The sequence below is a fragment of the Sander lucioperca genome, chromosome 17 (genome assembly GCF_008315115.2).
Source record: "Sander lucioperca isolate FBNREF2018 chromosome 17, SLUC_FBN_1.2, whole genome shotgun sequence".
Taxonomy (NCBI): Eukaryota; Metazoa; Chordata; class Actinopteri; order Perciformes; family Percidae; genus Sander; species Sander lucioperca.
The window spans coordinates 8364272-8377985 of NC_050189.1; the positions used below are offsets into that span (position 1 = coordinate 8364272).

At 40.1% G+C, this 13714-nt stretch overlaps 1 protein-coding gene and 1 long non-coding RNA gene across 3 annotated transcripts in view; one reads left to right on the top strand and one right to left on the bottom strand.

The window, feature by feature from the left end:
- LOC116053171 overlaps positions 1 to 13714 on the bottom strand; it is an 81338-nt gene that overhangs the window by 43056 nt on the left and 24568 nt on the right. The window lies entirely within an intron of this gene.
- The window catches only part of tnfsf10l (TNF superfamily member 10, like), a 56614-nt gene that overhangs the window by 17063 nt on the left and 25837 nt on the right, over positions 1 to 13714 (top strand). For both annotated transcript variants that reach the window (XR_004895490.1, XM_031304134.1), the window contains exon 2: positions 12219 to 12368. Coding sequence is in view for 1 of the 2 variants with exons in the window: in XM_031304134.1 (XP_031159994.1) it covers positions 12219 to 12368 (150 nt within the window). In the remaining variant the exon portion in view is untranslated. The remainder of the gene's footprint in view (positions 1 to 12218; positions 12369 to 13714) is intronic.

The window sequence follows — 13714 nt, forward strand, 5'->3', positions numbered from 1 at the left end:
ACTTAACCCTTGGAACGAGAGCGAAATCTTATGGCGACTCTTAATTTCTCAATGCCACTAACGTAGATAACACAGCTCACACTCCCATAAACAGTTATAATAAACTCTGAGATAAGTTTAACAGCTCTTTTATTTGACCTAAACAGTAAAACTCTCAATTGTTTTAAGAAACAAGGAAGTTAAAGAGAAAGAAAGAAATGACCGGAATATCAGCAGGGAGGTCCACCCTGCTTTTGTATGTCTTTAAACTTTATTTAAACTGGATGATATCCAAAACAGCAAAATTGACAAAGAGAGGTCATAGTTCCACACGCAAAGGCAGGGAGTGGCATTCTGCTGTCTTGCTGTGAGGTTGTGTACACTATCACTGACACCTGTGCATAAATGCATACACGCAATCATGCAATCACAAGCAAGTTGTATGCATAGTTTTGCAGGGCAGCTTGCAGGTAAAACACAATAACCCATACACTCGTTAGATCACTTACAGCATTCCTCACCACAAAGGAATGCTAACGCACACACACACACACACACACACACACACACACACACACAGAGGAAGTAAGTGCTTGCCAGTAATGCCATTAATGCATCTAAGCAGAAGCAGACTATCTTCTGGACTAATTTAACAATGGAGTGGGTGAAATGGGAAAGCATTTGTGGACCATATGTAAAGTTTTCATGTCCATTTTGGTGAAGAAGAATCACTAACTGATCATTATCAAATACTTTCTAAAGTGTACAGGATTAGGATTAGGTTTATTGCTGTAAATTAAGGCTCCGAAAGGGAACATTAAAGAGGGAATTTTGAAGACTTCAGAAGACGAAAAAGAAAACATAGCATGTCTCGTTAGTGCGCTCTGCGTGCCCTGCTAGTTTTGGTATGCGTTTCTGTTTTTTTTTCCTGCTTCAGTTTTTCTGTATCTGTGCTTGGAAAAGATTTGAACACCATGTCTGTCTCTGTCCCTTGAGATCTCAAGATATTTCTCTAACCCTAATTTTTTAATGTAGGCTGATAAGATGTGGGTAAGGTTCTCTGAACAGGCACGTTGTCTTTGTTTTGATTTTGTGATAGAAATCAGTTTCTAAGTGTTTCTTTTTTTAAGCAATAGGGAACGTCTCTTTTTGTCTTTCCCAATACCAACAAGTTAAAACACCTCACTTAACAAGGGCTTTATCTCCGGCTAGCTGCACTCTAAGAACTATCTGTGTAATAACAGTTGTATGACTGTATATTTGAACAGAAATTGTCCATAGAGTGATTTACAGTTGTATTTTTGTTTTTCAAATTGCATTTTTTGACGTTTGTTGCTTTTTAGGACATTTGTTAAGTTTGTTTTTCGAATTTCTTGTCACATTTTGGCCATTTTTTCGACCTTTGTGACACGTTTTCTGATGTTTTTCTTGCTTTTTTCGGCCATGCATTTCTTTCAACATTTTTGAAGTTTTTTTTCAAATGATTTGTATTTTAACTGCAGGTACACACATCATTTCAGTTTTTTAATTATGGGGCAAAGTCCCGGTAATAAGCTGCCAGTACCTTTTCTGTTACTTTACAGATTTATTTCTTAGAGTGTGCAACCACAGCTTAAATGTGCAGCAATGAAACACTGATTGTTTAAATGTAGAGAGAAATATGGATGCACTGTCTGTCTGCTGTGCACAGTGTACTTGTATGATATATATCTGCACGTGCTTTTGAAGTTCCAGAGTTGTGTTGAGACAAATTGATGTGATTGTTTCTGGTGATTAAAAAGACTTCCCTCCTCATTTTAAAATGACCTTTAAAGCTGCAATCAGAGCAGCTTTTTGAAGGTTGTGTGTAAGCTATCATCATCATTAGTGTCGAAAGAGCAGAAGTCAAAGTTCAAAGAGACACGATTTAGAGTGAGGTCATTGTGGGAGAAAGGCAGTCCTGAATCGGTGAGTTTCTGCCAACGATGTGAGTGAAATTTCAATGGCAATCATGACATGTTAATCATCCCTTCATTTTGTTTTGTCCCACAGAAATCAGCTAAAGAACCGTTGCTCTGTGGCTTGGTCACAGAGAAATTTAAACAGGAAAGATGAAAGAAATTTGATCAACAAAACAGAAACGAATGACCCAAACATCCTCTAAAACTGCACTCAGTAGTCATTGTTCATAGTAAAGGCTCTTTCACTTTTGCACTCTGGGAGCGAGAGGCAACTAAACAACTCCCCTATCATCGCGCATGAATCAGCATCTTGTTATTTAAACTGTTTCACTTTTTTTTATAAAGATCATCAGAAAAAGTATTGTCTTGGCCTTGACAAAGCCAACTCATCTCTACATTTTAAAAGGCACCTGCTGCTGTTATCTAGGGACATTTACAAAGACCAAACATAAATTCCCAGATGACTGGCATTTTCAGGAAAGACAAGTGAGCCATTGAGACGGGGGGAAGTTGAGGATCAGTTTGGGTGGTTTTTAATCACCTTTAGGCAAGGGTTGAGATGTTCTCAGGTTTCAGGATGAACAGCAATTTGAGGATCCAGAGCAACAGACTACATTCAGATTGAAGTACCATGTCAGAAGCAATTAATATTGAGGAGTGTAAAGACATATATAAAGCATATACTGTTATTAGTAAGCTTGATAGACATTTTTCATTTGATAATGTTTCTTTCTTTGTCTACAGTGTGGGTCCTTGAAGCAAACTGATGCTGACATGTGCAGCCAGGCCAGGACGCATGTGGTTTCATGAACCCATGTTAAAAACAGTGGTTTCTGCTCCCCAATCCCCTAATGATTGTGCCTTTGGCTCAGAAATCTGTTCTGTATGTGTGCTGGGGCTCTGGCAGGCCTGTGGGGGAGTGTCTGTCTTTTCACTGCAGACAAAAACTTGGCCTGTGCTGTGAAGTGAGGTAGAAACTCACAGTTTATCCACTGTTCATAATCAAAATGGTCTTTGTTTTTTTGCTCGTAAATACCTTTGTGTATGGTTGGCAGTCAAAAAGTTCCCGGCATGATCGCACTCTAACATGATGGATTGTTGAGAAAGCTGTTGGTCATTTAAAGTATGGCAGGGATGAATTGGACAGCTTTAACAAATAAATCAACGTCGGCACCATGCTGGCTTTCAGCCAGATACACCGGCGTCCTGAAGGGATGATAAACTGAAAAAGACACACATGCTATTACATTAAATACCTTCACAAATCATGGATACAGTATAAACCCCCGCACGCACATTTAAAAGCAAGTACATAAACACACACATGCGTTGGCAAATACAAACTTAAATGGACTCATTCTCACCCTTGCACACTTACACAATTACCAGAAGCTTGTATGTTCATGCAAACATATGGGTCCACTGGTTTGGGTGAAATAAAACTACATGCAGTGCAGTTTGTAATGATTGCTTTGGGTCCGTTTTCACAAAAGAGAGTCATGAGTGTAAATGTCTGAGGCCAAACAAACTCGCCAAAGTCTCATCTTAACAGTCAAATTGTTGTAGCTTACGTGCAAAGGTTATAAATCACCAGCTCACCAACCTCATAATAAATATGGGCGGGTGTTTATGGACAAAAGACTTTCACTAAATCTGTTGGGATCATACCAGCAGCGACACGAAATCGGGCTAGGGAATAAATCCCCCCCCCCCCACCATTTCGGGCACCCTTGCTCCGATCACACCCCTCTTCAAACTCAAACTAATATTTGCCAATCACTACTTCAACATCTTAGGAAACCTACAGTTTTAAAAAAAGGTAACTTAGTTAGTGATTTGGGCCTACTAATGAGACAGACCTGTCTTTTATTTTGCGACTCCAAGGCTGCGGTAGCATTTTTAAGTGCTTGAAGCACTAAAAATGTTTTGCAACGATCGAGAAAATTTGCCAATGCAAGAGTTGCTATTTCTGTCAATCCGTACAGCTTTGCCTATCTTATCCACTCTGGCTGACACCAAATGCTTGTGGCTGGCTATGTATTTAAATCCCCCCTTTTTTTTTTTTAAATCTAAACTACAAATATCTTAATGATTGATTTTTTCTCCACCGGGGGAAAACACCAGAACAATTTGAATCACTTAATAAATCAGAGGTGTACATAGCGAAAATGTTTTAACAACTGGTGTTACGTAAAACATCACCACAGAGGGGCTACGTTTCGGACTGCGAGAAAGACAGAGCCACACACTACACACAAGTAGTATTAGATTTTGGAGTTAACGTTGGATCAGTGCATCCCTAGTGTCCACTGTCATGACACATCACCTCGACGATCATTTCTAATGATGCAGTATTCTAAATATACCTTGTACAGTATACCTCTGCCAGTTCTTGCAAGAATCCTTTTCTCCTCTAGACACTTACAGTAAGGCATGTGCTGTGAGTTATGCTGCAGGGTGTAACTCAACATGATGAAGATGGTTCCACCAAGCTGTACGCTCAGTATGTTTTATTTCAGTCCTGGACTTGTGTATCTCCCTGCCTCTGTGTTTGGGTGAAGCGATTTATGTGCAGTGCCACTGCCAGCGAGGTCTCTGCTGTTATTTCACCCCACTGCTCTCTTGTCTTGTCTGTTTCATCACAAAGCAGAGAAAGTAAACTGAAATACAGCCAACTCTCTCCCTCTCTTTCCCTTTGTGTTCACTGTTTTCCCCCCAACACACACACGCACACTCACACACACACATACATATACACTCTTGAGCCAGACCTCTGGCCTGCTGGATTTGAGTTACGTGGACAACTTCTCCTTTTCCTAATCCCTTCAAATTGGAGTTTTGGACTGCCAAGGAACTCCCAGACCAACACACACACACACACACACACACACACACACACACACACACACACACACACACACACACACACAAAATTGTAGCCGGGTTTCCAAGTAGCCCTCTGAGATATTCTTTTCAGGGTTTAGTGTCCAGCGAGGGCCAGCTAAACACACACACACACACACACACACACACACACACACACACACACACACACCATTGCATGCACACACTGAGGGCAGGCCACACAGATACACACACACACATGTGATATGTGCACGCACACACATTCACTCACACAGGGGAGGGAACAGTGAAGCATTGTTCACTGCTTCCTGAGAGAGTCGGCATCAGGATCACAGGAGCTCCGTCAGCCTGGACCCTTCCTCTCTCTCTGGAGCCCAGTCATCCAATTCACTGTGGACAGCCATGAGACCGCAAGTCCTCTGGCTAAGAGGGGATAAAAAGTGCATACGTGTGTGTGTGTGTGTGTGCGATGATTTCCAAAAGCAGACCAACAGGGACGATCCCAGTTTAGCTCTTGTACTTAAAGAACAGTAGTTATAAGCTATGAGTGATTATAGTTCAGGTTCAAAGCCCAAACATAATATTCTGACAGTTTGAGAAACCTTTTCTACTTTTTTTGGGCTTTAGCAGCTCTGCAGTTTCCTCACAAAACAATCTGGCAAGAAAAAACGATTTGTTAGTAGTAAACCTGGTGTCAATACAATGCAGTACAATGTAATACAAGAACATTGTCTATATAAAAACGCTGATTTTGGCAAGTTTTGATACTTGACATTTCTGTTTATTTTTTTGGTGTTGCCAGCTAGCAGACTTGCCTGTTGGCCAAATCTAATTCCAATTCGGCGCACCATATCGCTATTTTCCAAACTACTGTAGCTGTCATATGTCACTCTGCCTGAGGAGAAAATGCTGTACTCCCGCTGTTATTTTATTTGGTTTTCATGACTACGCAAGTGATTGACTGTTCCAGTTGCTCATCCTCAAAGTGGAGAGAGAGCAGTAGACCGACATCTTCGTTTGAGTTCTGCAGAGCGGACAGCTCCGTTATTGCGACTTCATGACAATTCATAAAATTCTGAAGTAGCGTCAGTAATAATTTTGCAGTGGTGGGCCGTTGTGTATGTGGGGAACCTACCTAGTAGCAGGCCGGCGATTCTTGTGCGTACTATGAAATTGAATCCTGCCGGAGCCAGTGTCAAAGACCACCAGCATGTGTAGGCTATTAAATCAACTGAAAGCTCCTCTATTATGTCAGTGAATTTTAAAAAAAACTGTAAACCAGATATTTTGAAAAAACAAAAGAAATTCAGAGGTAACGTCCACTGAAAATTATATTTACAGACACATTCCTTTTCTTCTTACATCTGAGTCAGAATCATACGCAGGCATGCAACCTAGTTTTACAACACAACTGGGAGTTTCATCAGATCTGTTGTGTGTTGCTGAATGTTTTTAACATGTGTTAGCCTGCGTTTTGGCTGCTGAACCAGCCCGACGGACTCATTGCTTAAGACCCCAGGAAAGGACAAGCCATCGATGTCAACACACTGAGAAAATACACCGCTCAGGGGACAAGTTACAGACACGAGAATTTAAGAGTTATTTGCCAAAAAAGGATATACGTATGCCCTTTGTGAAGAGAGAAGTATGTCATTTTAAAATAAAAACGGCACAACTGCAAAGCAGATTATGGGCTACTAATAGGATTGTGATTCCTCTAAAGACCTTTGTTTGGGAATTAAAAGTAATTAATCAAGTCAAGTTATTTTTATTAAAACACAATGAGACCTTTTACAATTCTAACAGCCGAGGCTGACCTGCTGTCAGTTTATTGATTTGTTAACGTTGAATCATCGGGGTGTAACTTGTTCCTGAAATGATAGCTAATAGGACCAGTTTTGCAATTTCGGGAGTGGAGTCAGGACTTGGCAAAGAGAAACTTCTGTTGAAGGAGCACTCAGGAGAGGGGGGGAGGGTCTTCTAACTGTTCATGTTTAAAACCTGTGGAGCAGTTCCAGTTGCATGCTCTCAGGGCATGGTAAGGATGTAGAGTCCCCCGTCTCCGGAGGCTTGCATGTCTCTACTAGCCTACAGAATCTCTCACATTTTCCTCTCTGCTTCTCTGCAGTTTAACTAAACCAAAAACACAATGAGTAAAATAAATAACTGACACAATCCCCTAAATGAAGATCTAATTTCTTGAACTCGGCCTTCATTTTGGTGTCAACTACACATGTATGTTGCACGGTTGTCAGACCAAGGCCCATTAACTACTTACGGCCTCCTTGCTTTGACCACACCCATTCTCGAAATTGGCTTTCACTACACACTTGTAAAACAAAATTGTGATGCTATTACCGTGACACAATCTGGCCACAGAATTATAAACACCTGGCAAAGTACTTAAAACCACCTATGTGGTAGTTCCTGCTACAGTAAAATCAGGAAAACATTTTGCCATGATGACACACACACACACACACACACACACACACACACACACACACACACACACACACACACAAAAACACAATACCAGTGTCACTGTCGCAGCTGGTAAAGATCTTGCAGGGAGACCAAACTTGGAAGAAGGAAGAACCAGCTTGGCTCTGTGGTGGTGCTGACTTCCAGTTAGAGCCAGACACCGGACTGTTTGCTGTACATTTCTATTAAATACAGAAACAACCACTGGGGGAAGGAAACTAAACATACATGTTGAGCCCTAACTCTCTCAGTAATATGTTTAGTGTGATAAAACTCAAACAGGCTGTGTGGCTCTAGGGATGGCAGGCAGTCGGTCTAGACTGAAATATCTCAACAGCTTTTGGATGAATGGCATCAAATTTGGTACACATGTCCACGGTGCCCAAAAGATGAATACTAATGACTTTGGTCATTCATCCCCTTTTCATCTCACGCCCCCATGAGGTTAATATTTGTGGTTTGGAGCGAAATGTCTCAACAACTGTTGGATGGATTGCCATTCAAATTTAGTACCAAAATTCATGTTGCGCTCAAGATGAATTCTAATAATCTCGGTGATGCTCTGACATTTCAAATACCAAATACCTTCAAAACAATTATATCAGCCTCAGCTGCAGTTGGTGTTTAGTGTTAATTACCAAATGCTAACATGCTAAACTAAGATGGTAAACATGGTAAACTTCATACCTGCTTAAAATCAGCATGTTAGCATGCTGACGTTGGCATTCAGTTCAGAGCCATTGGCGTGACTGGAGACTCGACTCTTAGCCATGTTTACAAGTATCTGCTAATTAAATCAAAATGATATAACTAAAATATCCTGTCGAGTTAGTTCAGGTATTCAGAGTTCATTTAATAAGTGATGGATTTGCCAATCATGTTTGCTTCTTTAGCAGTATAAAGTTCTCATGCCCTAACTGAAAATAAATTGTCTCGTTTGTTGTTTATTGTCATTGGCAGGGAAAAAAAACTATTTTAAAATACCAAACTGTCTCCTAACCAGCAAGTGTAAACATTTCTCACTAACTTTAGGGAGAAGTTTCTATGTGCAGCTTAAACCCTGTGAAAAGACGGCGTTTCAATGTGATGATAATCTCTCTCTGCATACCTTAGTTTAGCCTCTGGCCTCGTCTCCATATACCAATGGAGCAGAAAGTCTCCTAATCTTGTTTTTAGCTCAGGGCAGTGATGTGTACGGGCTTTATCTCCTCACTAACAGGGATGAGGCACTCCCTACCAGCCCCGTCAAAACTTAATGGACACACAAACACACACATGAATGCCCTATAAAGTCAAAGCTTTTATTCTCACATACGAAAGACACTCCTCAATAACAATTAATTCTTCAACCAAAACCACCAAAGCAGGGAGTGTGTTTTGGCAGAGGCGCCGGGAAGAAGCTAAGCCTACTTTCACTCCATTTGTTGCTGCGAACGGACTCAGATCCACTCATCCATGTGTGAACCTCCCCGACACTTCTGCCAATAGTAGCTATCATCACAATAGACAGACTGTCTCTGTCATGCTCCACTGTCAGCAGTTTTTGTTGGGAAGTGTCCTGATTGTATGCAGACGATTATGAGCTACTGTTCTTCCTTTAATCACGTTGCATTACTTCCAAGACAATAAAGGGTATATGGATGTGTGAGTTTTTAAAATAAGCCTTTAATGCAAATACTTTGAGGTACTTCACTTGAATACTTGTACGCCACTTTATGCTTCTAGTCCACTACATTTTAGAGGGAAATATTGTATTTGTATCGCATTTCAGATTAAAACATGCACCCAAAATATGATTATCTTAAAAAATGTGATGCATTATTATAGAGTAAACTTGCAGTATATAAAAGGGGCTAATATGCCTAATGAGTACAGTTGATACAATTTTGAGTAAAATTTTGCTTATAATACTTTTGCACTTTTACTTGAGTAAACCTTTGAATGCAGGACTTTTACTTTCACTAAAGTTGAATAGTGTTGTATTGGTACTGCAACTTAAAGGAATAGTTCACGCCCCCAGTTTGACGAAGCAGGCAGGAGTACCGACACGAAAGCTAAGCAATGTCCTGCTGTGGAAGAGGGCAACAGCTAAACGCATTTAGTCACCTAAAAAAGGCTCACCAAAAAAAAAAATATCTGTTTGGGTGCCCGGATAGCTCAGTTGGTAAAGCAGACGCTTCTGTAATGAGGAAGATTGTTCCACACTAAAAGCTTCAGATTTGTAATGTTTGCCCAAATGTATGATCCCAGGTGCACAAATGTCTCTGCCAACAGGAAGAAAAACTCCAGACTTTAAGAAATACTTTTGTCGCTCTCATCTCTTTTGTTACAGTATTAAATACAGTGTTAGTTTACTGAAATCGTACATTATTTCTGGATTTTTGGACCGACTAAAGTTCAGACAGTTGGGGAAGCCTGCTTCTCAGCTTTATGCACTTTGTATATTTCCCCTTATTTGACTTAACAAGGCTCCCAGATTTGACCTGGATAGAAGTTTGCAACCGGAATGTGCACCGACTGGAACAATTACATGTGTGTCTGATTAGACTCATTATGATCAATAGACACGTGAAGCCATTAAAGACATGAGTCATCCAGGACTGGGGAACAGACTGTTGAGATGTGGCCCCATCCTTTTTTCAAAGAAACCCAGTTTTTTCCCGTAAGTGCCCTGTCCTTCCCGCTTGGTTGGGGCTAATTTACACAAACACTTAGACAAACACACCGCTATCTTCACTAGGAACAGGGAAATCCACTCATGCATCAACATGAACAGTATCGCTGAGACAAAGAGAAAGAAGTAAAGAGAAAGAGGAAAAGAAAAGGCAAATGGAAGGCAGAAACCACAGGGAAAGAAGACAAAAGGAACAGGTTTCATTAGAAAGCGGGGGTCAAGCGGAAAGAAATTTATAAAAATAAAGAACAGGGGTGAAGGAGTCAAGCTCTGTAATCTCTCCCTCCTCATCAGAGCTTGTTATAGAGTCATTAGCAGGGCTTTCAGACCGTGACGCTTACAACCTCCCTGAAGGGTACACACACACACACACACACACACACACACACACACACACACACACACACACACACACACACACACACACGCGCACGCACATAACTGAGCTACATACAGTAAAGCCTCTCTCTACATTTCAGTTCCCAAAGATGTCTTATTCGACCCGTGCTGCCCCAAAATTACATAAAAACATTTATTTTTTCAGATTCAAGTCGCTGCCAAACAGGAGGCTTAGCAAAAGGGAAAAGAAACAATTTCCCATTCGCCCCAGAGAAACTGTTGATGTAATTGTCTCTAATTAGATGTCTCATTAGGGATGCACTATATGTGAGGGGAAAGTCTTCAGTAAGACTGTGCATGCCCTCAGTGTGACATAAGGATTTGTGTTACAGCTGCCTAAGCCAGCGGTCCGTGTGCCAAAACATTTTGGTTACATTTGGTCTCAGGTTCTTTCACTGCGCCGATTTCCACGGTGTGAATTTTTTCTTTCAGTTTCTTTGTACAAGTCACTATAAAACAAATATGCAGTGTCCCCCCGAAGGACAGTTACACTTCAGGAGTGAAAGAACGTTTTGGGAAATGTCCAAATCCAGAAATAAATAGCACAACATGTACAGAAAAGCTTAACAGATGGGACAAAAGGAACAAGCTGCAAGAAAGCAAACAAGAAAATAATAAAGCAATGCAAGAGGAAGACTGCTGATACACTGAAAGTGCAGCATACTGTATTAGAGACGTGCAGACAGAGTGACAACTAGTTTGACTTAGCAGCAGGAATATATATGACGTGCATGAACATCCCATGAACCAAAAAGGAGATGGCGGATATCATCAAAGAGCAAGATTCATAATTATTGTTACTTTAATTAATAATATTTGCAGAATTTGCATTTGAACTGTATTCCCTTTATTGTTCCGTGCTCAGTCGCGGGTTGTGTGACTAACCCCACCTCTTTTGGCTGCTGGGCTGTCTGTTTGTCTTTGTGTTCCAAGTTGCAGATGCCAGTAGGTGTGGTCGGGTCATTATTTATGGGAAACACCTGGGCTCGGTGTTTCCAGTATAGGAACGCACCCCACGTGTTCCACTTAGGGGGCGAGAGAGAGGAGAAACGCTGATCCCTATGCTCTACGCTTCCCGTTGTTATTCTGTTATTCCGCTATTTTGTCATTCATGCATACACGACAGACAGACACCACTGACTTGCTGACGGCCACACTTCGCAGCATTATTTGGACAACTAGTTGTATTTGTTGTTGTAATGTTTGTTGTATGTATTATTTGCTGCAGCCACGTGTTCCGTCTTCTGTTTTTTTTGCCATGATAAATTTGGGGCTCGTGTGATTTTGATTCCTAGGTGTTTTGTTTGTTGTGCATTTTAATTGTTATTATATGGATTTAAGAACAATTTATTCTTTACCTAATGACGTTGGTGGCAATGTGTGTCTTATCTTAAGGCGTTCCATTCAGCAATTTTTTTAATTTGTGATCGGATCATTCGCCCAGAATCTAAATGTACAGACATTTTTCACTTTCATTCATGTTTTGTGCTGTAAATTGTCCTTAACTGATTACACGATTTAAATGTGGCTCTTTTTTAATCTCAGTGAATGCTCTGTAAACAGCCGTTTTAGAGATGCAATTTATTTGGAGACTGTTCAGTTCCATTTGTAGGGCAAAACAGCCTGCGTTGAAATCGATGAGGAATCATATGAACTATATATTCTGTATATTTTATGTTCTTCTTTAGAGCCTGTGGTCCAAAACAGAGAGTACATAGTATGTCTGAAACCCAGAAAGTTCAGCGCTTGTCGAAATAATTAAGCCATGGTTATCGACCAACAACGCTGTAAATATCTTGTAGAGATATGTTTACTGTTTGCTACAAGGCGGTGAGGATCTAACTTTTTTCAATCTGTGTTTGGTGTTTGTTGTGTAGGTGCGTAGCCAGGGGGTCACAGAGGAGCTGAAGTGCCTGAGTTTACTGAATGCTCTGGATAAGGACCAGGACATCCCCGACCAGCTGGCCCAGCTCTTCGGGGAGCCCTGCATCAAACTGGCCGAAGGCATCAAAGCATACATCTCCAAGGTAAGAAAAGAAATTTAAAACTAGTGCAGTACATGCAGAGTTTCATTTTAGATTTCTGTATTTGCTTTAGAGAAATAAATTCTACTCAATCACTATTTGATTTATGATGAAATCCACAAAAATATTATTGTTTTGTATAATAAATGCCTTCTAATGATAATGAACCTCTATGGTATTAGAATAGTGGTATTGCTATTGGTGTGAGTCCAGTCTCCAGGAAAGTACGTTCAATAGTTTTTAGACATTATTTTGGGAGGAAAAGCTTCACAGCCTTTTTTTAAACTGTAGTCTGGATTAAATACATTTAGTTGATGGCAAGATGGGTTTTGTTGTAGGTGCTTTGTAAATGAAAAGCAGCCATAAGAATCAGTCCGTAGTAACATATATCATAAGAAAGATAGTGGGAAAACTAAAAGATTTAAAAAAAACATTTCAAATGTGTACGTTATAAATGGGAAGAAGGTGAATTAAATGCATCGTAACCCTAACCCCCTAACCTGTAACAATTATTACGTAATTGTCTAATCGCAGATATTTCACATAATCACCATTTCTTTGTTTAACCGCAACTAACTAATTAATTGCTAACATTGGTCCTAATGGTAATAGTCAATTTTATATTAATTTAAGAAAAAAATACAATGTTTTATTATAATAAACAGGCGTGGTTTACTTCATAGGCCTACACTCTGAAATATCTACTTTGTCTCTTTATCTCGCCAATGCTAACTGATACAATCCAGATAATAATCTTTATTCCCTAAATTACGTATTTTGGAAATCAAATTAGCTCTGCTGACCCTGGGTTTAAGAACAGATGGAGGCTGGTTTCACTGTGAAGGAATCTGCTCAGTTACAGTGAGCTGAGAAACATGTGTGGGGACTGATGCAGAACTGATCCTTTGGGTATTATATTTGTCAACCTAATGGAGAAACCTTCAGCTGTGAGGGAGTAACACCCATATGAAGATATATACAGGGCATATGTGTTAAATTACACAAACTAAGATGGACAATTAAAAAGATAGCTTTATTAAAAGCTGCAGATGTACTGATTTCATTGGTACTGTATATATTCAATAATGTTTCTCACTCAATATTTAACTGTATGGCCTGTTTCATCCGCTCAATCATCTCACTTCTAGCCATGAACTTAAGAGCATCCTTTAAAAAACAAAACATTTAAACCCTAAGACAGTATTAATCACATAAATGTTGGAAATTGTAATATATGATGGAATGAGTGGTAGAGAAACGTTATTACTATTAGAAAAGTGAGAGCTACATTTATCATCATCATTTATCTCCGTTTGTATCTGACAGTGTTGGCCTCAGCCAGCTGCTCA